Consider the following 22,134-nt stretch of genomic DNA (forward strand, 5'->3'; position numbering starts at 1 on the left):
CATAATATGTAATACTGTTATCTTCAAGAAGTTGTTCACTTATAATGATAATAATAAAACAGTACATAATATGTAATACTGTTATCTTCAAGAAGTTGTTCACTTATAATGATAATAATAAAACAGTACATAATATGTAATACTGTTATCTTCAAGAAGTTGTTCACTTATAATGATAATAATAAAACAGTACATAATATGTAATACTGTTATCTTCAAGAAGTTGTTCACTTATAATGATAATAATAAAACAGTACATAATATGTAATACTGTTATCTTCAAGAAGTTGTTCACTTATAATGATAATAATAAAACAGTACATAATATGTAATACTGTTATCTTCAAGAAGTTGTTCACTTATAATGATAATAATAAAACAGTACATAATATGTAATACTGTTATCTTCAAGAAGTTGTTCACTTATAATGATAATAATAAAACAGTACATAATATGTAATACTGTTATCTTCAAGAAGTTGTTCACTTATAATGATAATAATAAAACAGTACATAATATGTAATACTGTTATCTTCAAGAAGTTGTTGTTCACTTATAATGATAATAATAAAACAGTACATAATATGTAATACTGTTATCTTCAAGAAGTTGTTCACTTATAATGATAATAATAAAACAGTACATAATATGTAATACTGTTATCTTCAAGAAGTTGTTCACTTATAATGATAATAATAAAACAGTACATAATATGTAATACTGTTATCTTCAAGAAGTTGTTCACTTATAATGATAATAATAAAACAGTACATAATATGTAATACTGTTATCTTCTTCTGTTATCTTCAAGAAGTTGTTCACTTATAATGATAATAATAAAACAGTACATAATATGTAATACTGTTATCTTCAAGAAGTTGTTCACTTATAATGATAAAATAAAACAGTACATAATATGTAATACTGTTATCTTCAAGAAGTTGTTCACTTATAATGATAATAATAAAACAGTACATAATATGTAATACTGTTATCTTCAAGAAGTTGTTCACTTATAATGATAATAATAAAACAGTACATAATATGTAATACTGTTATCTTCAAGAAGTTGTTCACTTATAATGATAATAATAAAACAGTACATAATATGTAATACTGTTATCTTCAAGAAGTTGTTCACTTATAATGATAATAATAAAACAGTACATAATATGTAATACTGTTATCTTCAAGAAGTTGTTCACTTATAATGATAATAATAAAACAGTACATAATATGTAATACTGTTATCTTCAAGAAGTTGTTCACTTATAATGATAATAATAAAACAGTACATAATATGTAATACTGTTATCTTCAAGAAGTTGTTCACTTATAATGATAATAATAAAACAGTACATAATATGTAATACTGTTATCTTCAAGAAGTTGTTCCCTTATAATGATAATAATATAACAGTACATAATATGTAATACTGTTATCTTCAAGAAGTTGTTCACTTATAATGATAATAATAAAACAGTACATAATATGTAATACTGTTATCTTCAAGAAGTTGTTGTTCACTTATAATGATAATAATAAAACAGTACATAATATGTAATACTGTTATCTTCAAGAAGTTGTTGTTCACTTATAAAAAACAGTACATAATATGTAATACTGTTCTCTTCAAGAAGTTGTTCACTTATAATGATAATAATAAAACAGTACATAATATGTAATACTGTTATCTTCAAGAAGTTGTTGTTCACTTATAATGATAATAATAAAACAGTACATAATATGTAATACTGTTATCTTCAAGAAGTTGTTCACTTCTAATGATAATAATAAAACAGTACATAATATGTAATACTGTTATCTTCAAGAAGTTGTTCACTTATAATGATAATAATAAAACAGTACATAATATGTAATACTGTTATCTTCAAGAAGTTGTTCACTTATAATGATAATAATAAAACAGTACATAATATGTAATACTGTTATCTTCAAGAAGTTGTTCACTTATAATGATAATAATAAAACAGTACATAATATGTAATACTGTTATCTTCAAGAAGTTGTTCACTTATAATGATAATAATAAAACAGTACATAATATGTAATACTGTTATCTTCAAGAAGTTGTTCACTTATAATGATAATAATAAAACAGTACATAATATGTAATACTGTTATCTTCAAGAAGTTGTTAACTTATAATGATAAAAAACAGTACATAATATGTAATACTGTTAACTTCAAGAAGTTGTTCACTTATAATGATAATAATAAAACAGTACATAATATGTAATACTGTTATCTTCAATAAGTTGTTGTTCACTTCCAATGATAAAAAAAACAGTACATAATATGTAATACTGTTATCTTCAAGAAGTTGTTCACTTATAATGATAATAATAAAACAGTACATAATATGTAATACTGTTATCTTCAAGAAGTTGTTCACTTATAATGATAATAATAAAACAGTACATAATATGTAATACTGTTATCTTCAAGAAGTTGTTGTTCACTTATAATGATAATAATAAAACAGTACATAATATGTAATACTGTTATCTTCAAGAAGTTGTTCACTTATAATGATAATAATAAAACAGTACATAATATGTAATACTGTTATCTTCAAGAAGTTGTTCACTTATAATGATAATAATAAAACAGTACATAATATGTAATACTGTTATCTTCAAGAAGTTGTTCACTTATAATGATAATAATAAAACAGTACATAATATGTAATACTGTTATCTTCAAGAAGTTGTTCACTTATAATGATAATAATAAAACAGTACATAATATGTAATACTGTTATCTTCAAGAAGTTGTTGTTCACTTATAATGATAATAATAAAACAGTACATAATATGTAATACTGTTATCTTCAAGAAGTTGTTCACTTATAATGATAATAATAAAACAGTACATAATATGTAATACTGTTATCTTCAAGAAGTTGTTCACTTATAATGATAAAAATAAAACAGTACATAATATGTAATACTGTTATCTTCAAGAAGTTGTTCACTTATAATGATAATAATAAAACAGTACATAATATGTAATACTGTTATCTTCAAGAAGTTGTTGTTCACTTATAATGATAATAATAAAACAGTACATAATATGTAATACTGTTATCTTCAAGACGTTGTTCACTTATAATGATAATAATAAAACAGTACATAATATGTAATACTGTTATCTTCAAGAAGTTGTTCACTTATAATGATAATAATAAAACAGTACATAATATGTAATACTGTTATCTTCAAGAAGTTGTTGTTCACTTATAATGATAATAATAAAACAGTACATAATATGTAATACTGTTATCTTCAAGAAGTTGTTCACTTATAATGATAATAATAAAACAGTACATAATATGTAATACTGTTATCTTCAAGAAGTTGTTCACTTATAATGATAAAAAGAAAACAGTACATAATATGTCATACTGTTATCTTCAAGAAGTTGTTAACTTATAATGATAAAAAAACAGTACATAATATGTAATACTGTTATCTTCAAGAAGTTGTTCACTTATAATGATAATAATAAAACAGTACATAATATGTAATACTGTTATCTTCAAGAAGTTGTTGTTCACTTATAATCATAACAATAAAACAGTACATAATATGTAATACTGTTATCTTCAAGAAGTTGTTCACTTATAATGATAATAATAAAACAGTACATAATATGTAATACTGTTATCTTCAAGAAGTTGTTCACTTATAATGATAATAATAAAACAGTACATAATATGTAATACTGTTATCTTCAATAAGTTGTTGTTCACTTCCAATGATAACTAAAACAGTACAGAATATGTAATACTGTTATCTTCAAGAAGTTGTTCACTTATAATGATAATAATAAAACAGTACATAATATGTAATACTGTTATCTTCAAGAAGTTGTTCTTCACTTATAATGATAATAATAAAACAGTACATAATATGTAATACTGTTATCTTCAAGAAGTTGTTCACTTATAATGATAAAAAGAAAACAGTACATAATATGTAATACCGTTATCTTCAAAAAGTTGTTTACTTATAATGATAACAATAAAACAGTATATAATATGTAATACTGTTATCTTCAAGAAGTTGTTGTTCACTTATAATGATAATAATAAAACAGTACATAATATGTAATACTGTTATCTTCAAGAAGTTGTTCACTTTAATGACAAAGAGAAAACAGTACATAATATGTAATACCGTTATCTTCAAAAAGTTGTTCACTTATAATGATAAAAAGAAAACAGTACATAATATGTCATACTGTTATCTTCAAGAAGTTGTTAACTTATAATGATAAAAAGCAGTACATAATATGTAATACTGTTATCTTCAAGAAGTTGTTGTTCACTTATAATGATAATAATAAAACAGTATATAATATGTAATACTGTTATCTTCAAGAATTTGTTCACTTATAATTGATAATAATAAAACAGTACATAATATGTAATACTGTTATCTTCAAGAAGTTGTTCACTTATAATGATAATAATAAAACAGTACATAATATGTAATACTGTTATCTTCAAGAAGTTGTTGTTCACTTATAATGATAATAATAAAACAGTACATAATATGTAATACTGTTATCTTCAAGAAGTTGTTCACTTATAATGATAATAATAAAACAGTACATAATATGTAATACTGTTATCTTCAAGAAGTTGTTCACTTATAATGATAACAATAAAACAGTACATAATATGTAATACTGTTATCTTCAAGAATTTGCTCACTTATAATAATAAAAAGAAAACAGTACATAATATGTAATACTGTTATCATCTTGAAGTTGTTAACTTTAATGATAAAAAGAAAACAGTACATAATATGTAATACTGTTATCTTCAAGAAGTTGTTCACTTATAATGATAATAATAAAACAGTACATAATATGTAATACTGTTATCTTCAAGAAGTTGTTCACTTATAATGATAAAAAAAAAACAGTACATAATATGTAATACTGTTATCTTCAAGATGTTGTTCACTTATAATGATAATAATAAAACAGTACATAATATGTAATACTGTTATCTTCAAGAAGTTGTTCACTTATAATGATAAAAAGAAAACAGTACATAATATGTAATACTGTTATCTTCAAGAAGTTGTTCACTTATAATGATAATAATAAAACAGTACATAATATGTAATACTGTTATCTTCAAGAAGTTGTTCACTTATAATGATAATAATAAAACAGTACATAATATGTAATACTGTTATCTTCAAGAAGTTGTTGTTCACTTATAATCATAACAATAAAACAGAACATAATATGTAGAACTGTTATCTTCAAGACGTTGTTCACTTCTAATGATAATAATAAAACAGTACATAATATGTAATACTGTTATCTTCAAGACGTTGTTCACTTATAATGATAATAATAAAACAGTACATAATATGTAATACTGTTATCTTCAATAAGTTGTTGTTCACTTCCAATGATAACAAAAACAGTACAGAATATGTAATACTGTTATCTTCAAGAAGTTGTTCACTTATAATGATAATAATAAAACAGTACATAATATATAATGCTGTTATCTTCAAGAAGTTGTTCTTCACTTATTATGATAATAATAAAACAGTACATAATATGTAATACTCTTATCTTCAAGAAGTTGTTCACTTATAATGATAAAAAGAAAACAGTACTTAATATGTAATACTGTTATCTTCAAAAGTTGTTTAGTTATAATGATAACAATAAAACAGTATTTAAGATGTAATACTGTTATGTTCAAGAAGTTGTTGTTCACTTATAATGATAATAATAAAACAGTACATAATATGTAATATGGTTATCTTCAAGAAGTTGTTCACTTATAATGTTAAAAAGAAAACAGTACATAATATGTAATACTGTTATCATCATGAAGTTGTTCACTTATAATGATAAAAAGAAAACAGTACATAATATGTCATACTGTTATCTTCAAGAAGTTGTTAACTTATAATGATAAAAAAAGCAGTACATAATATGTAATACTGTTAACTTCAAGAAGTTGTTGTTCACTTATAATGATAATAATAAAACAGTACATAATATGTAATACTGTTATCTTCAAGAATTTGTTCACTTATAATGATAATAGTAAAACAGTACATAATATGTAATACTGTTATCTTCAAGAAGTTGTTCACTTATAATGATAATAATAAAACAGTACATAATATGTAATACTGTTATCTTCAAGAAGTTGTTCACTTATAATGATAATAATAAAACAGTACATAATATGTAATACTGTTATCTTCAAGAAGTTGTTCACTTATAATGATAATAATAAAACAGTATATAATATGTAATACTGTTATCTTCAAGAAGTTTTTGTTCACTTATAATGATAATAATAAAACAGTACATAATATGTAATACTGTTATCTTCAAGATGTTTTTCACTTATAATAATAAAAAGAAAACAGTACATAATATGTAATACTGTTATCTTCAAGAAGTTGTTCACTTATAATGATAATAATAAAACAGTACATAATATGTAATACTGTTATCTTCAAGAAGTTGTTCACTTATAATGATAATAATAAAACAGTACATAATATGTAATACTGTTATCTTCAAGAAGTTGTTCACTTATAATGATAAAAGAAAACAGTACATAATATGTAATACTGTTATCTTAAAAGAAGTTGTTTACTTATAATGATAATAAAAACAGTACATAATATGTAATTCTATTATCTTCAAGAAGTTGGTGTTCACATATAATGATAATAATAAAACAGTATATAATCTGTTATACTGTTATCTTCAAAAAGTTGTTCACTTATAATGATAATTGTAAAACAGTACATAATATGTAATACTGTTATCTTCAAAAAGTTGTTCACTTATAATTATAATAATAAAACAGTACATAATATGTAATACTGTTATCTTCAAGAAGTTGTTAACTTATAATGATAAAAAAACAGTACATAATATGTAATACTGTTATCTTCAAGAAGTTGTTGTTCACTTATAATGATAATAATAAAACAGTACATAATATGTAATACTGTTATCTTCAAGATGTTGTTCACTTATAATAATAAAAAGAAAACAGTACATAATATGTAATACTGTTATCTTCAAGAAGTTGTTCACTTCTAATGATAATAATAAAACAGTACATAATATGTAATACTGTTATCTTCAAGAAGTTGTTCACTTATAATGATAATAATAAAACAGTACATAATATATAATGCTGTTATCTTCAAGAAGTTGTTCTTCACTTATTATGATAATAATAAAACAGTACATAATATGTAATACTGTTATCTTCAAGAAGTTGTTCACTTATAATGATAAAAAAGAAAACAGTACTTAATATGTAATTATGTTATCTTCAAAAGTTGTTTAGTTATAATGATAACAATAAAACAGTATTTAAGATGTAATACTGTTATGTTCAAGAAGTTGTTGTTCACTTATAATGATAATAATAAAACAGTACATAATATGTAATATGGTTATCTTCAAGAAGTTGTTCACTTATAATGATAATAATAAAACAGTACGTAATATGTAATACTGTTATCTTCAAGAAGTTGTTCACTTATAATGATAAAAAGAAAACAGTACATAATATGTAATACTGTTATCATCATGAAGTTGTTCACTTATAATGATAAAAATAAAACAGTACATAATATGTCATACTGTTATCTTCAAGAAGTTGTTAACTTATAATGATAAAAAGCAGTACATAATATGTAATACTGTTAACTTCAAGAAGTTGTTGTTCACTTATAATGATAAAAAAACAGTATATAATATGTAATACTGTTATCTTCAAGAATTTGTTCACTTATAATGATAATAGTAAAACAGTACAGAATATGTAATACTGTTATCTTGAAGAAGTTGTTCACTTATAATGATAATAATAAAACAGTATATAATATGTAATACTGTTATCTTCAAGAAGTTGTTAACTTGTAATGATAACAATAAAACAGTATATAATATGTAATACTGTTATCTTCAAGAATTTGTTGTTCACTTATAATGATAATAATAAAACAGTACATAATATGTAATACCTTTATCTTCAAGAAGTTGTTCACTTATAATGATAATAATAAAACAGTACATAATATGTAATACTGTTATCTTCAAGAAGTTGTTTATTTATAATAATAAAATAAACAGTACATAATATGTAATACTGTTATCTTCAACAAGTTTTCCACTTATAATGATAACAATAAAACATTACATAATATGTAATACTGTTATCTTCAAGAAGTTGTTCACTTATAATGATAATAATATAACAGTACATAATATGTAATACTGTTATCTTCAAGATGTTGTTGTTCATATATAATGATAATAATGAAACAGTACATAATCTGTAATACTGTTATCTTCAAGAAGTTGTTGTTTACCTATAATGATAATAATAAAACAGTACATAATATGTAATACTGTTATCTTCAATAAGTTGTTGTTCAATTCAATGATAACAAAAAACAGTACATAATATGTAATACTGTTATCTTGAAGAAGTTGTTCACTTATAATGATAATAATAAAACAGTATATAATACGTAATTCTGTTATCGTCAAGAAGTTGTTAACTTGTAATGATTACAATAAAACAGTATATAATATGTAATACTGTTATTTTCAAGAATTTGTTGTTTACTTACAATGATAATAATAAAACAGTACATAATATGTAATACCTTTATCTTCAAGAAGTTGTTCACTTATAATGATAATAATAAAACAGTACATAATAAGTAATACTGTTATCTTCAAGAAGTTGTTTATTTGTAATAATAAAATAAACAGTACATAATATGTAATACTGTTATCTTCAATAAGTTGTTGTTCAATTCCAATGATAACAAAAAACAGTACATAATATGTAATACTGTTATCATCATGAAGTTGTTCACTTATAATGATAAAAAGAAAACAGTACATAATATGTCATACTGTTATCTTCAAGAAGTTGTTAACTTATAATGATAAAAAGCAGTACATAATATGTAATACTGTTAACTTCAAGAAGTTGTTGTTCACAGATAATGATAATAACAAAACAGTATATAATCTGTAATACTGTTATCTTCAAGAATTTGTTCACTTGTAATGACAATAGTAAAACAGTACAGAATATGTAATACTGTCATCTTGAAGAAGTTGTTCACTTATAATGATAATAATAAAACAGTACATAATATGTAATACTGTTATCTTCAAGAATTTGTTCACTTATAATGATAATAATAAAACAGTATATAATATGTAATACTGTTATCTTCAAGAATTTGTTCACTTATAATGATAATAATAAAACAGTACATAATATGTAATACTTTTATCTTCAAGACTTTGTTCCCTTATAATGATAATACTATAACAGTACGTAATATGTAATACTGTTATCTTCAAGAAGTTGTTCACTTATAATGTTAAAAAGAAAACAGTACATAATATGTAATACTGTTATCATAATGAAGTTGTTCACTTATAATGATAATAAAAATAGTGCATAATATGTAATTCTGTTATCTTCAAGAAGTTGTTGTTCACATATAATGATAATAATAAAACAGTATATAATCTGTTATACTGTTATCTTAAAGAAGTTGTTCACTTGTAATGACAATTGTAAAACAGTACACAATATGTATTACTGTTATCTTCAAAAAGAAGTTGAATTATAATTATAATAATAAAACAGTACATAATATGTAATACTGTTATCATGATGAAGTTGTTTACTTATAATGATAAAAAGAAAACAGTACATAATATGTAATACTGTTATCTTCAAGAAGTTTTTGTTCACTTATAATGATAATAATAAAACAGTACATAATATGTAATACCGTTATCTTCAAGATGTTTTTCACTTATAATAATAAAAAGAAAACAGTACATAAAATGTAATACTGTTATCTTCAAGAAGTTGTTCACTTCTAATGATAATAATAAAACAGTACATAATATGTAATACTGTTATCTTCAAGAAGTTGTTCACTTATAATGATAATAATAAAACAGTACATAATATATAATGCTGTTATCTTCAAGAAGTTGTTCTTCACTTATTATGATAATAATAAAACAGTACATAATATGTAATACTCTTATCTTCAAGAAGTTGTTCACTTATAATGATAAAAAGAAAACAGTACTTAATATGTAATATTGTTATCTTCAAAAGTTGTTTAGTTATAATGATAACAATAAAACAGTATTTAAGATGTAATACTGTTATATTCAAGAAGTTGTTGTTCACTTATAATGATAATAATAAAACAGTACATAATATGTAATATGGTTGTCTTCAAGAAATTGTTCACTTATAATGATAATACTAAAACAGTACGTAATATGTAATACTGTTATCTTCAAGAAGTTGCTCACTTATAATGTTAAAAAGAAAACAGTACATAATATGTAATACTGTTATCATCATGAAGTTGTTCACTTATAATGATAAAAAGTAAACAGTACATAATATGTCATACTGTTTTCTTCAAGAAGTTGTTAACTTATAATGATAAAAAGCAGTACATAATATTTAATACTGTTAACTTCAAGAAGTTGTTGTTCACAGATAATGATAATAACAAAACAGTATATAATCTGTAATACTGTTATCTTCAAGAATTTGTTCACTTGTAATGACAATAGTAAAACAGTACAGAATATGTAATACTGTCATCTTGAAGAAGTTGTTCACTTATAATGATAATAATAAAACAGTATATAATACGTAATTCTGTTATCGTCAAGAAGTTGTTAACTTGTAATGATTACAATAAAACAGTATATAATATGTAATACTGTTATTTTCAAGAATTTGTTGTTCACTTACAATGATAATAATAAAACAGTACATAATATGTAATACCTTTATCTTCAAGAAGTTGTTCACTTATAATGATAATAATAAAACAGTACATAATAAGTAATACTGTTATCTTCAAGAAGTTGTTTATTTGTAATAATAAAATAAACAGTACATAATATGTAATACTGTTATCTTCAACAAGTTTTCCACTTATAATGATAACAATAAAACATTACATAATATGTAATACTGTTATTTTCAAGAAGTTGGTCACTTATAATGATAATAATATAACAACACATAATATGTAATACTGTTATCTTCAAGATGTTGTTGTTCATATATAATGATAATAATGAAACAGTACATAATCTGTAATACTGTTATCTTCAAGAAGTTGTTGTTTACCTATAATGATAATAATAAAACAGTACATAATATGTAATACTGTTATCTTCAATAAGTTGTTGTTCAATTCCAATGATAACAAAAAACAGTACATAATATGTAATACTGTCATCTTGAAGAAGTTGTTCACTTATAATGATAATAATAAAACAGTATATAATACGTAATTCTGTTATCGTCAAGAAGTTGTTAACTTGTAATGATTACAATAAAACAGTATATAATATGTAATACTGTTATTTTCAAGAATTTGTTGTTCACTTACAATGATAATAATAAAACAGTACATAATATGTAATACCTTTATCTTCAAGAAGTTGTTCACTTATAATGATAATAATAAAACAGTACATAATAAGTAATACTGTTATCTTCAAGAAGTTGTTTATTTGTAATAATAAAATAAACAGTACATAATATGTAATACTGTTATCTTCAATAAGTTGTTGTTCAATTCCAATGATAACAAAAAACAGTACATAATATGTAATACTGTTATCTTCAAGAAGTTGTCAATTTATAATGATAAGAATAAAACAGTAATAATATGTATTACTTTTATCTTCAAGAAGTTGTTCACTTGTAATAATAAAAAAACAGTACATAATATGTAATACTGTTATCATCATGAAGTTGTTTACTTATAATGATAATAAGAAAACAGTACATAATATGTAATACTGTTATCTTCAAAAAGTTTTCCACTTATAATGATAACAATAAAACATTTCATAATATGTAATACTGTTATCTTCAAGAAGTTGTTTTCTTATAATTATAATAATAAAACATTACTTAATCTGTAATACTGTTATTTTCTAGAAGTTGTTGTTTACCTGTAATGATAATAATAAAACAGTATATGATATGTAATACTGTTATTTTGAAGAAGTTGTTCACTTATAATGATAATAATAAAACAGTATATGATATGTAATACTGTTATTTTGAAGAAGTTGTTCACTTATAATGATAATGATATAACAGTATATAATATGTAATACTGTTATCTTCAACAAGTTTTTCACTTGTAATGATAATAATTAAACAGTACATAATATGTGATACTGTTATCTTCAAGAAGTTGTTTTTCACTTACAATGATAATAATAAAATAGTACATAATATGTGATACTGTTATCTTCAAGAAGTTGTTGTTCACTTACAATGATAATAATAAAACAGTACATAATATGTGATACTGTTTTCTTCAAGAAGTTGTTCACTTTTGTTGATAACAATAACACAGTCTATATGTAATAGTGTTATCTTCAAGAAGTTGTTCACTTATAATAATGAAACATATACAGTATGTAACACTGCTGTTTTCAGATATTCATTGTTGAATAGTCATAGTAAGCTGAAAACAGTAAAAATATAAAACTATAAAAGTACTTACAATGCATATCGACGACCACAGAAATGGTAACAGGATGTGTGTGATCGTAATTTGATGCCTGACAGATCAGTTCTGAGAAAATATCTTTTCTTTTTAACTTATTAATAACGAATTCGTTATGTACTGTGTCATGTTTCCCCACTGTGAACGAATCATCTAATATAGTTGCGTCAGTCCACCAAGTCACATTGGGGCTGGGCGACCCTGTAATTACATATAGAAAAAAATAGAGAAATATGCCTTGAGTTTATTCTTTTAATCTGATCAACATAATGTTTTTACAGTATACCTAAGTCTTATTTAATAATAGTTATTAGCATTTATTTGTCTGTTCAGTTCTAACACAAAAAACTTCGCGTGTTGTTACAAATAACTGATTACCTGAAAACGAAAGTTTTTTTTACTACCACACAGGTTAATAGGGTAAAAATGCGGTCAACTCACCACCGTGAACAACACACAACAGGGTTAAAGTATCACCTTCTCGAAACGGTCCAATCAAACCTCGGACTCTTTCTCCCTTGTCGTTTAAAATGAAGATTCGTCTTGGAAGAACTATGAAAACAATTATCATTATAAAACTTAAAGGTACAGTTTAGCTACTTAAGTGTAGTTTCAACGAATGAAATTAGTTGCTTTTGCAGCTTGACTGCGCAGAAAACAATAATATAAATTTCTACTATGTGTATACGTTATTTGTTTGTTGTTAAGTGCGAAGATACACTAGTGGCTATATGTGCTCCCTACCACGAGTGTCGAAACAGATTTTTAATGTCTCAATCGTGCTGAGTTAGCGTTGAGTAAACACATAAGAACCTGCCGAACCTAAGGAAAATATAAGTAAAACTAATATATAGAAATATATCCTAGAATCATTTTCAGTTCTTTATCTAATTCTTCACAGTTCTATTATGCTTTAATAGTACTTAAAATTATTTTTATAGGTAATCTCATTTAAGAAGTAAATACGTAATGGTATATGGAAGTAACTATTTGCAATTAACAGTACTTAGTTTTAAATACGTAATGGTTTATGGAAGTAACTATTTACAATTAACAGTACTTAGTTTTAAATACGTAATGGTTTATGGAAGTAACTATTTACAATTAATAGTACTTAGTTTTAAATACGTAATGGTATATGGAAGTAACTATTTACAATTAACAGTACTTAGTTTTAAATACGTAATGGTTTATGGAAGTAACTATTAACAATTAACAGAACTTAGTTTTAAATACGTAATGGTATATGGAAGTAACTATTTACAATTAACAGTTTTTAGTTTTACTGCTGTTGCCAAACTTTATTCTGTTGAATTGTACTAAGGATTATGTTCGTTACTTTAGAATGGTTTTTAATATACAAACCATTAAACCACGTAAGAATCCCTGCGAATTTAAAGCCGTAATGGAACGGATTGTATCATAATTACATTTTGACTTTTTTTTTTTCTGTCTGTAAGGTTGTGTGATGTCACCGAAAATTAATCGTGTGTTGGAAGGATGCTTAACAGCCCTGCCTAACACACGATATTCAAACCTAAATATGTGTAAAGATGGAGGGTTTAAAACCCTTTGTGCTTGATAATAAAACAATATGAATCAACGCCTGGGAATCAGGACTAATCAGAAATAGTCACTGATACTTCCTTTGTCTGTGTGCAGTCAGTGGCAGGAAAGTTGTCCGTGTATCCCAACCAAAAATACGCAACACAATTTGGAAAGATTTACGTTTGAAACAGCGGAGAAAAATGTTTCTAACAGTTTGCTTTCTCGACATATTTCTTAAACATCTTTAAATAGCTGGAGCATGATATTACATTCACGTTATTACAGACAAAGAACTGCCGATAATGTTGGTGAATTTTTATAGAACCGATTCTGAGCCAGACAGCTAATGGAAACCATTCAGGGAGAAAGAGTAAGCTTACGACGGAAACTTTCATAATGGAAGCTAGACGGCAGATAAAGCACGACCAGACGTCTGGGAGGTTTCAAAATCGATTTAATATAGCATACTCTGTACCTGTGTATTTCAATAACTTGATGTATGTCAGCCTGTCTGATGAGCACTAGATATGACAGGTATTGTATTATTGACAAACTATATGTATGTTTCTTTGCTTTCAGTGATAAGTTCTTAAAATTACAATTATGGTTCTTCTGTGTTTTTATAACCTGCTCCGAAGACAGGAAGATTAGCTTGTGTGTTCACCAGTTGTTCTGAATTACAGTAAACTTAATTTGATATAAATTAACAATAATGAATAAAGTGTGTATCAAATATTGTTTTTTGTAACCCTTGCCCTAATTCTGTTTTATAAATGACTTAAACAAAATAGATCATAAATACACCAGAAAAAATCTAGTTAAAGCAACTGATGATATATAAATATTGTTTAAATCACTTCTGCCCCCTAGTGACACCTAACCTAACCTAACCTAACCTAACCTAACCTAACCTAACCTAACCTTCTGCCCCCTAGTGACACCTAACCTAACCAGTAACCAAAAACTTCAGTAAAACGAAGCCCTCCGGTTTTAGCAGTGACCTACCCTAACATAACACAACCTAAACTAAACTAAGCTAACCTAACCTAACATAACCTAAACTAAACTAAATTAGCCTAATCTAACCTAACATAACATAACCTAAACTAATCTAACCCAACATAATATATGCTAAACTAAACTAAACTAACCTAAACTAAGGTAATACAACATAACATAACCTAAACTAAGCTAACCCAACATAATATATACTAAACTAAACTAACCTAAACTAAGGTAATCCAACATAACATAACCTAAACTAAGCTAACCCAACATAATATATGCTAAACTAAACTAAACTAAACTAAACCAACATAACATAACCTAAATTAAACAAAAACTAACCTAACATTAGCTAAACCAAACTAACATAACCTAAACTTAGCTAATATAAGATAAACTAAACTAAACTAACATAACTTAAACTTAGCTAACATAAGCTAAACTGAACAAAATTATAGTAACCCAACATTACATAACCTAAAGTAAACTAAACTTAGTAAATATAACATAAACTAAATTAATTTAACATAACCTAAAGTACAGTAAACTTAGCTAACATAATATAACCTAACCTTAACTAACCTAACCTAACATAAGTTAAACTAAACTAACCTAACATAACCTAAAGTAAACTAAACTTAGCTAACAAAAACATAAACAAACCTAAACAAAACTAACCTAACATAACCTAAAGTAAAATAAACTTAGCTAACATAAAACATAATCTAACCTAAACAAAACTAACCTAACATAAAATATACTGAGCTAACCACACCTAACATAGCCTAATCTAAACTAATCAAATATAACATAACCTTAAATAAACTAAACTAATCTAACATAACCTAAACTAAAAGGCTAAACTAATTTAAGCTAACCTAACATAACCTAAACTTAACTAACCCAACATAACATAACCTAAAGTAAACTGAACTTAACTAACATAACATAACCTAAACTACGCTAAACTAACTTAACATAAGCTAAACTAAACTAACCTAACCTAGCATAACGTAACCTAAACTACACTAAACTGACCTAACATAAGCTAACCTAAACTAAACTAACCTAACATAACCGAAACTAAACTAACCCAACATAACATGACCTAAGTAAACTAAACTTAGCTAAAATAACATAACCTAAACTAGACTAAACTAACTTAACCTAAATTAAACTAAACTAAGCTAACCCAACATAACATAACCTAAATAAACTAAACTAAACTAATTTAACCTAACATAAACTAAACTAACCTTACTTAACATAACATAGCCTAAACTAAACTAGCTAATCTCACATAATATAACATAACCTAAAATAACATAAGAGTAGATAGAACTAAAACTCTAACAGACAGAACTAAGATGCTAATAAATATTAATAGTTTCTAATTAACTATACAGAAAAGTAAAAATAGAAACAAATAAAGAATTTTTGCATAAACGTCGAATTGTGGTTACACAAACAAATAACACACAAAGAACGATGTGATACGAATAGTTGATTTCATAATAAATATGACAACATATGTCTGATACACATTTCATAATAAATATGACAACATATGTCTGATACACATTTCATAATAAATATGACAACATATGTCTGATACATATGTCAAAATAGCCATCGGTAAGATTTGTACAAGCTGAATTATTTATATAATTAAACAATTTTCAGAACACCATGATTATTACATGTCAATAATTTGGCAGTCACAGACTAGGAAGGTGGATAGTCAGTAAAACATCTTGCCAACCTTGAGCTATTCTTTTCTCAATCAAAAGTGGAATTGACTTTAAAACACTTTCGTGGCTGAAGGGTGAACATGATCGGGAAAGAAGAATTCGATACCGTAACCCTCAGATTGTGGGCGAGTATTCCAGCAATCAGCCAAGAAATGTGTTACACAGAAATGTGAGTTACACTTACTTATTTGTTGGTATTTCATGTAGAGAAAACTAAGACGAATTATGATAGAATTAATTGAACGGAAAGTTAAATATATTGAGTTGAGAACAGTAAGTAAACTAGAAGACTATGTAAGTAGCTGAAAATTATATATATTGAGTTGAGAACAGTAAGTAAACTAGAAGGCTATGTAAGTAACTGAAAATTATATATATTGAGTTGAGAACAGTAAGTAAACTAGAAGGCTATGTAAGTAACTGAAAATTATATATATTGAGTTGAGAACAGTAAGTAAACTAGAAGACTATGTAAGTAGCTGAAAATTATATATATTGAGTTGAGAACAGTAAGTAAACTAGAAGGCTATGTAAGTAACTGAAAATTATATATATTGAGTTGAGAACAGTAAGTAAACTAGAAGACTATGTAAGTAGCTGAAAATTATATATATTGAGTTGAGAACAGTAAGTAAACTAGAAGGCTATGTAAGTAACTGAAAATTATATATATTGAGTTGAGAACAGTAAGTAAACTAGAAGACTATGTAAGTAGCTGAAAATTATATATATTGAGTTGAGAACAGTAAGTAAACTAGAAGGCTATGTAAGTAACTGAAAATTATATATATTGAGTTGAGAACAGTAAGTAAACTAGAAGACTATGTAAGTAGCTGAAAATTATATATATTGAGTTGAGAACAGTAAGTAAACTAGAAGGCTATGTAAGTAACTGAAAATTATAAATATTGAGTTGAGAACAGTAAGTAAACTAGAAGACGAAACTCAATTTACTGTAGTTACTGAAGGTTAAGTATATTGAATTTAGAAATCAAGTTTCTAAACTATCGCTGATTATTTGAGACGAATTTCATTTTTTATTGGTTTTAATATTTGTTGTCGTGTTTGTGAAAACTCAGTCTGTAACTTCAACTCTGATGTTATTTACCTCAACCAGTTACTGATTTTATAGCTTTCAACTTACCAACAACATTCAGTTTCACTGTTTGGTGTGTTGTTCGTGACCAACGGAGTCCACTCGGCACGTGTACACGCCCGAGTCCTTTTTTAGAACTGGATTGATTTTCAGTGACGGCGGATCGTTGAAAAGATCAAAGTAAGCACGTGGTCTGTATTCTTCTCCAATCATGTGTATAGCGGTTCGTAAAGTTCCCTTTCTTACGTCCAACGTATATACAGGCAGTTCGGAATCTCCCTTATACCACATGATCAGAGAAATCGCTTCATCATAACTAGGGTTTGTTAGATTGCAAGGAAGAACAACACGTCCACCCTGCAGGGTCGTAAACTCGGCGCTATATTCTGTAAAGATGTGAATCATGTTTGGTATTTGAGAACAAACAAAAAGGTTAACTGGTATGTAATATTGATTGAATGTTAACTAGAAGTTGAACACGCAGATGTATTCACGAACCGTTTGATTTGTTTTAGCATCTTATAAAATCTTTGTCATAGCATCATATATAACCTGCCACTCGCTAGTACAGCGGTATGTCTCCGGATATACAACGCTAAACATAGGGGCTCAATTCCCCTCGGTGGGTTCACCAGATAGCCCGATATGGTTTTGGTATAAGAAAAACACATATCCGTACACAACGTTTGTTATAGACATAATAAAATATTTTACTTGGTACCCTAGAGAACTTTTATTTTAGCACCGTATACAACCTTTCTTTCAGTACCCTATACAACGAAGTTTAGGAAATGTGTTTTTATAAGTGTTTATCGAAACTTACAAAGTTGTATTTAAAATTAATATGAATTACTTAACTCCTCGGGCTCTCTTCACGTGCGTAAAAGGATCTATTGAATTTATTGGCCTTGTAGAATAGGTTATTGTTGACAGAAGTACAAAACATATTTTTGAAAATTGAATACAGTATTAATATGCATACGCTGTTGGAGTATATGTAATATAGATGATAATCGAAGTACATTTGCATACAATGTTAATTAACAATGGCAGTAATAGTGACTTGCATAAAAAATCTCATTAGAAAGCATTTCCAATTACACGAAAGTTATAACACAAAACTGGTAAATAATGTATGGATTATTAACATTCAGAACTCAGTGAAAAAAATCTATTACTCTACATGTAAGTGTTCAATATAAGTAAACATAATAATAACATTTGTTAAAACTTTCATGACTTTAATTGTTTCTTGGTTACAAAACATGAAATATAAGGAGATGAAGAATTTTAGTGTTACTCCAGTTGTCTTTTGTGTTTTCTCTGCTCTTTAATTCAAATATAAACAACCGGAATCAAAACGATAAAACTAAAATTACTTTTGATTTAAGTTAGAACTTTACTAATTTATCACTACTATAAACTCCTAATCTTTCATTTAACTTATTTTCACCTGTGAGGACATCACATGACACTATGCAACAAAATGTTTACTTTTTCTTGTTCCTGGGCAGAAAGTGTTATTTACCAATTGCTTATGCCTAAAGTAAATGGAAAAAAACTTATTTTTCTCTTCAAACTTTGTTTTTGTGACCTGGGAGCGTATAACGAAAACATGATGGGAGACTATATTTCGAGGTTTATACATAACAGTCGCAAATCTCGAAAAACTTCTCACTTCTAAAAATTTCTGTATAACATTAGTATAAATACATGTAAATATCGATTCATATGTTGTTTTACTCAGACCTTATGTAAATAAAAATGGGCAAACTTGCCCGTTTTTACATAGAAAATAAGTTAATTTCTAAATTTCATTATCCAGATCACAAAGCAAAGTTTGAAGGGAATAATGGCCATTTTCTGTACTTTTACAACAAAAGCAATTAAGAAATAACACATACTATCCAGGAAAAAAAATTGTGTTAGCTAGTGTTATTGGGTGTTATATTATGGTAAGTTTTCTGATAAATGTACCTTATTGTTGAATATATTACTTTATTGGGAGTTATATTGTCGTAAGTATTCTGATAAAATGACCCTTATAGTTGAATATATCACTTTATTTGGTGTTATTGTGTGGTGATTATTCTGATTAATATACCTTTATTGTTAAATATATGACATTGTTGAGAGTTATATTGTGGTAAATATTTTGATAAATGGACCCTTATTGTTGAATATATCACAGTTATATTATGGTAGGTATTTTGATAAAGATAAATTTATCTTATTGTTGAATATATCACATTGTTGGGAGTATTATTGTGGTAAGTAGTCTGGTATGTAGACCCTTATTGTTGAATACTTCACATTGTTGGGAGTTATATTGTGGTAAATATTTTGATAAATGGATCCTTATTGTTGAATATATCACAATGTTGGGAGTTACATAGTGATAAGTTTGCTAAAAGATAAAGGAACCCTTACCTTTCACACAGCACATGCATACAACACATGGTAACAAAAAAAAGGATCGAAGCTGTAACAATGAAGAATACTTGCATCGCAATCATCTATTAGTTTGGAAGTCAAAAGTTATTCTGAAAATGCAATAGAACTCCTAGTTTTGATGAACCTGAAATATAGAAACGTTGAAAATAAACTATTTTTAAAACTATTATCGTAGAATACATGTCGCTTTTCTTCTCTAACCCTGTTATTCAAAATATTTAAATCCTAATGTTATTTAATATAAATTCTGAGAAACAACAAAAAGAGTATTTAGTCCCAATAGAAGTCCAAGGTTACTGACCATCAAAGGTGATAAGAGGAAGTAGATAAAATAATTATAAACAAATGTGTTATAATACTATAATACTAGTTATAAAAAAGATATTAACTGAAATGTTTTTGTTTGTTTCTTTCATAAAATTACTTCATACAAACTTTTTATACGGTGTATAAGTAGATTGTGCCAACAATAAAACTACGTTTGTTTTAAAGTATAATTTGATATTCATCGATATTTCTGTATTTTGATAGTTCAAATGTAACATTCATTACTGGCAGTAATTCATATATATATAGCCATATGGAAATATGTACAATGTAAAAAAGTATAGCAACATAAGCAACAAAGAAAGCAATTGAATTAGTGGTGTCAAAACACTTACAAGTTGCTTGGATGTTATGATAATAACGAGAGTCAGTGTCTTTTTGTGTGTCACGCAACTCTTCTTGGTCGTGTCGACCTAAACAGCCATAAAATCATCAAAATAACAAAAACAAACTAAACACCTTTTGGTAGCTGGAAATTATAGCAGTTAGCAGCACAGCTTACTTTAGTTCTCTGTAAACTGTCTCTTCAGATACTATTATATCTTTAAATGAAAAGTGACACTTTATCCAATGGGGCAGTAATATGCCGGTGGACTTACAACGGTAGAATCAAAGTTTTGGTGCTCTTGGTGAGCAAAGCACAGATGGCTCATTGTGTAGCTTTGTGCTTAACTACAAATAACAATTAATTGAAAATATTATTCAAGCAACGAAAAATGGTTAAATTTGATACAAGCACTAAAATGCAGTATTGTTTTTACCTATAAGCTATATACAAGGTTATTAAAGAACATATGCTAATTCAATCATTTGAATAAAATAACCACAAAAAACTGCAGTCAGTGACGCACCAGAACATTTTCTATACAAATAGAACATAACTTCGTCGTAGTTACTTGTATAATGAGATTAAACAGGATAAAAGAATAGTGTTATGTATTAATATAGAACCAATGAATATCTTGGTTACTTGTATCATGAGATTAAACAGGATAAAAGAATAGTGTTATGTATTAATATAGAACCAATGAATATCTTGATTACTTGTATCATGAGATTAAACAGGATAAAAGAATAGTGTTATGTATTAATATAGAACCAATGAATATCTTTCAATCTCTGTTACACCTACCACACGAGTCCGTTCAGAAACGTTATGTGAAATTGAAACAAGGAAAAGAGTCCTTGTGGAAACGTTTGGTTGATTAAAGAAAAGGAAAGCGTTTGAAACTACTGTGTAGACCAGACCCATGACTGGACCTTGATGTGACCACAGACTATGAGAGCCAACACAGATAAGTTCC

At 26.0% G+C, this 22,134-nt stretch overlaps 1 protein-coding gene across 1 annotated transcript in view; it reads right to left on the reverse strand.

The window, feature by feature from the left end:
* Positions 1-18,454, reverse strand: part of LOC143234885 (cell adhesion molecule 3-like) — a 48,764-nt gene extending 30,310 nt beyond the window's left edge. Inside the window, exon 1 of the mRNA XM_076472579.1 lies at positions 18,117-18,454. Within this exon, the coding sequence (XP_076328694.1) occupies positions 18,117-18,454 (338 nt within the window). The remainder of the gene's footprint in view (positions 1-18,116) is intronic.
* Positions 18,455-22,134: the final 3,680 nt, after the last annotated feature.

This window comes from Tachypleus tridentatus, chromosome 12 (genome assembly GCF_004210375.1).
Source record: "Tachypleus tridentatus isolate NWPU-2018 chromosome 12, ASM421037v1, whole genome shotgun sequence".
In the NCBI taxonomy this organism is placed as follows: domain Eukaryota; kingdom Metazoa; phylum Arthropoda; class Merostomata; order Xiphosura; family Limulidae; genus Tachypleus; species Tachypleus tridentatus.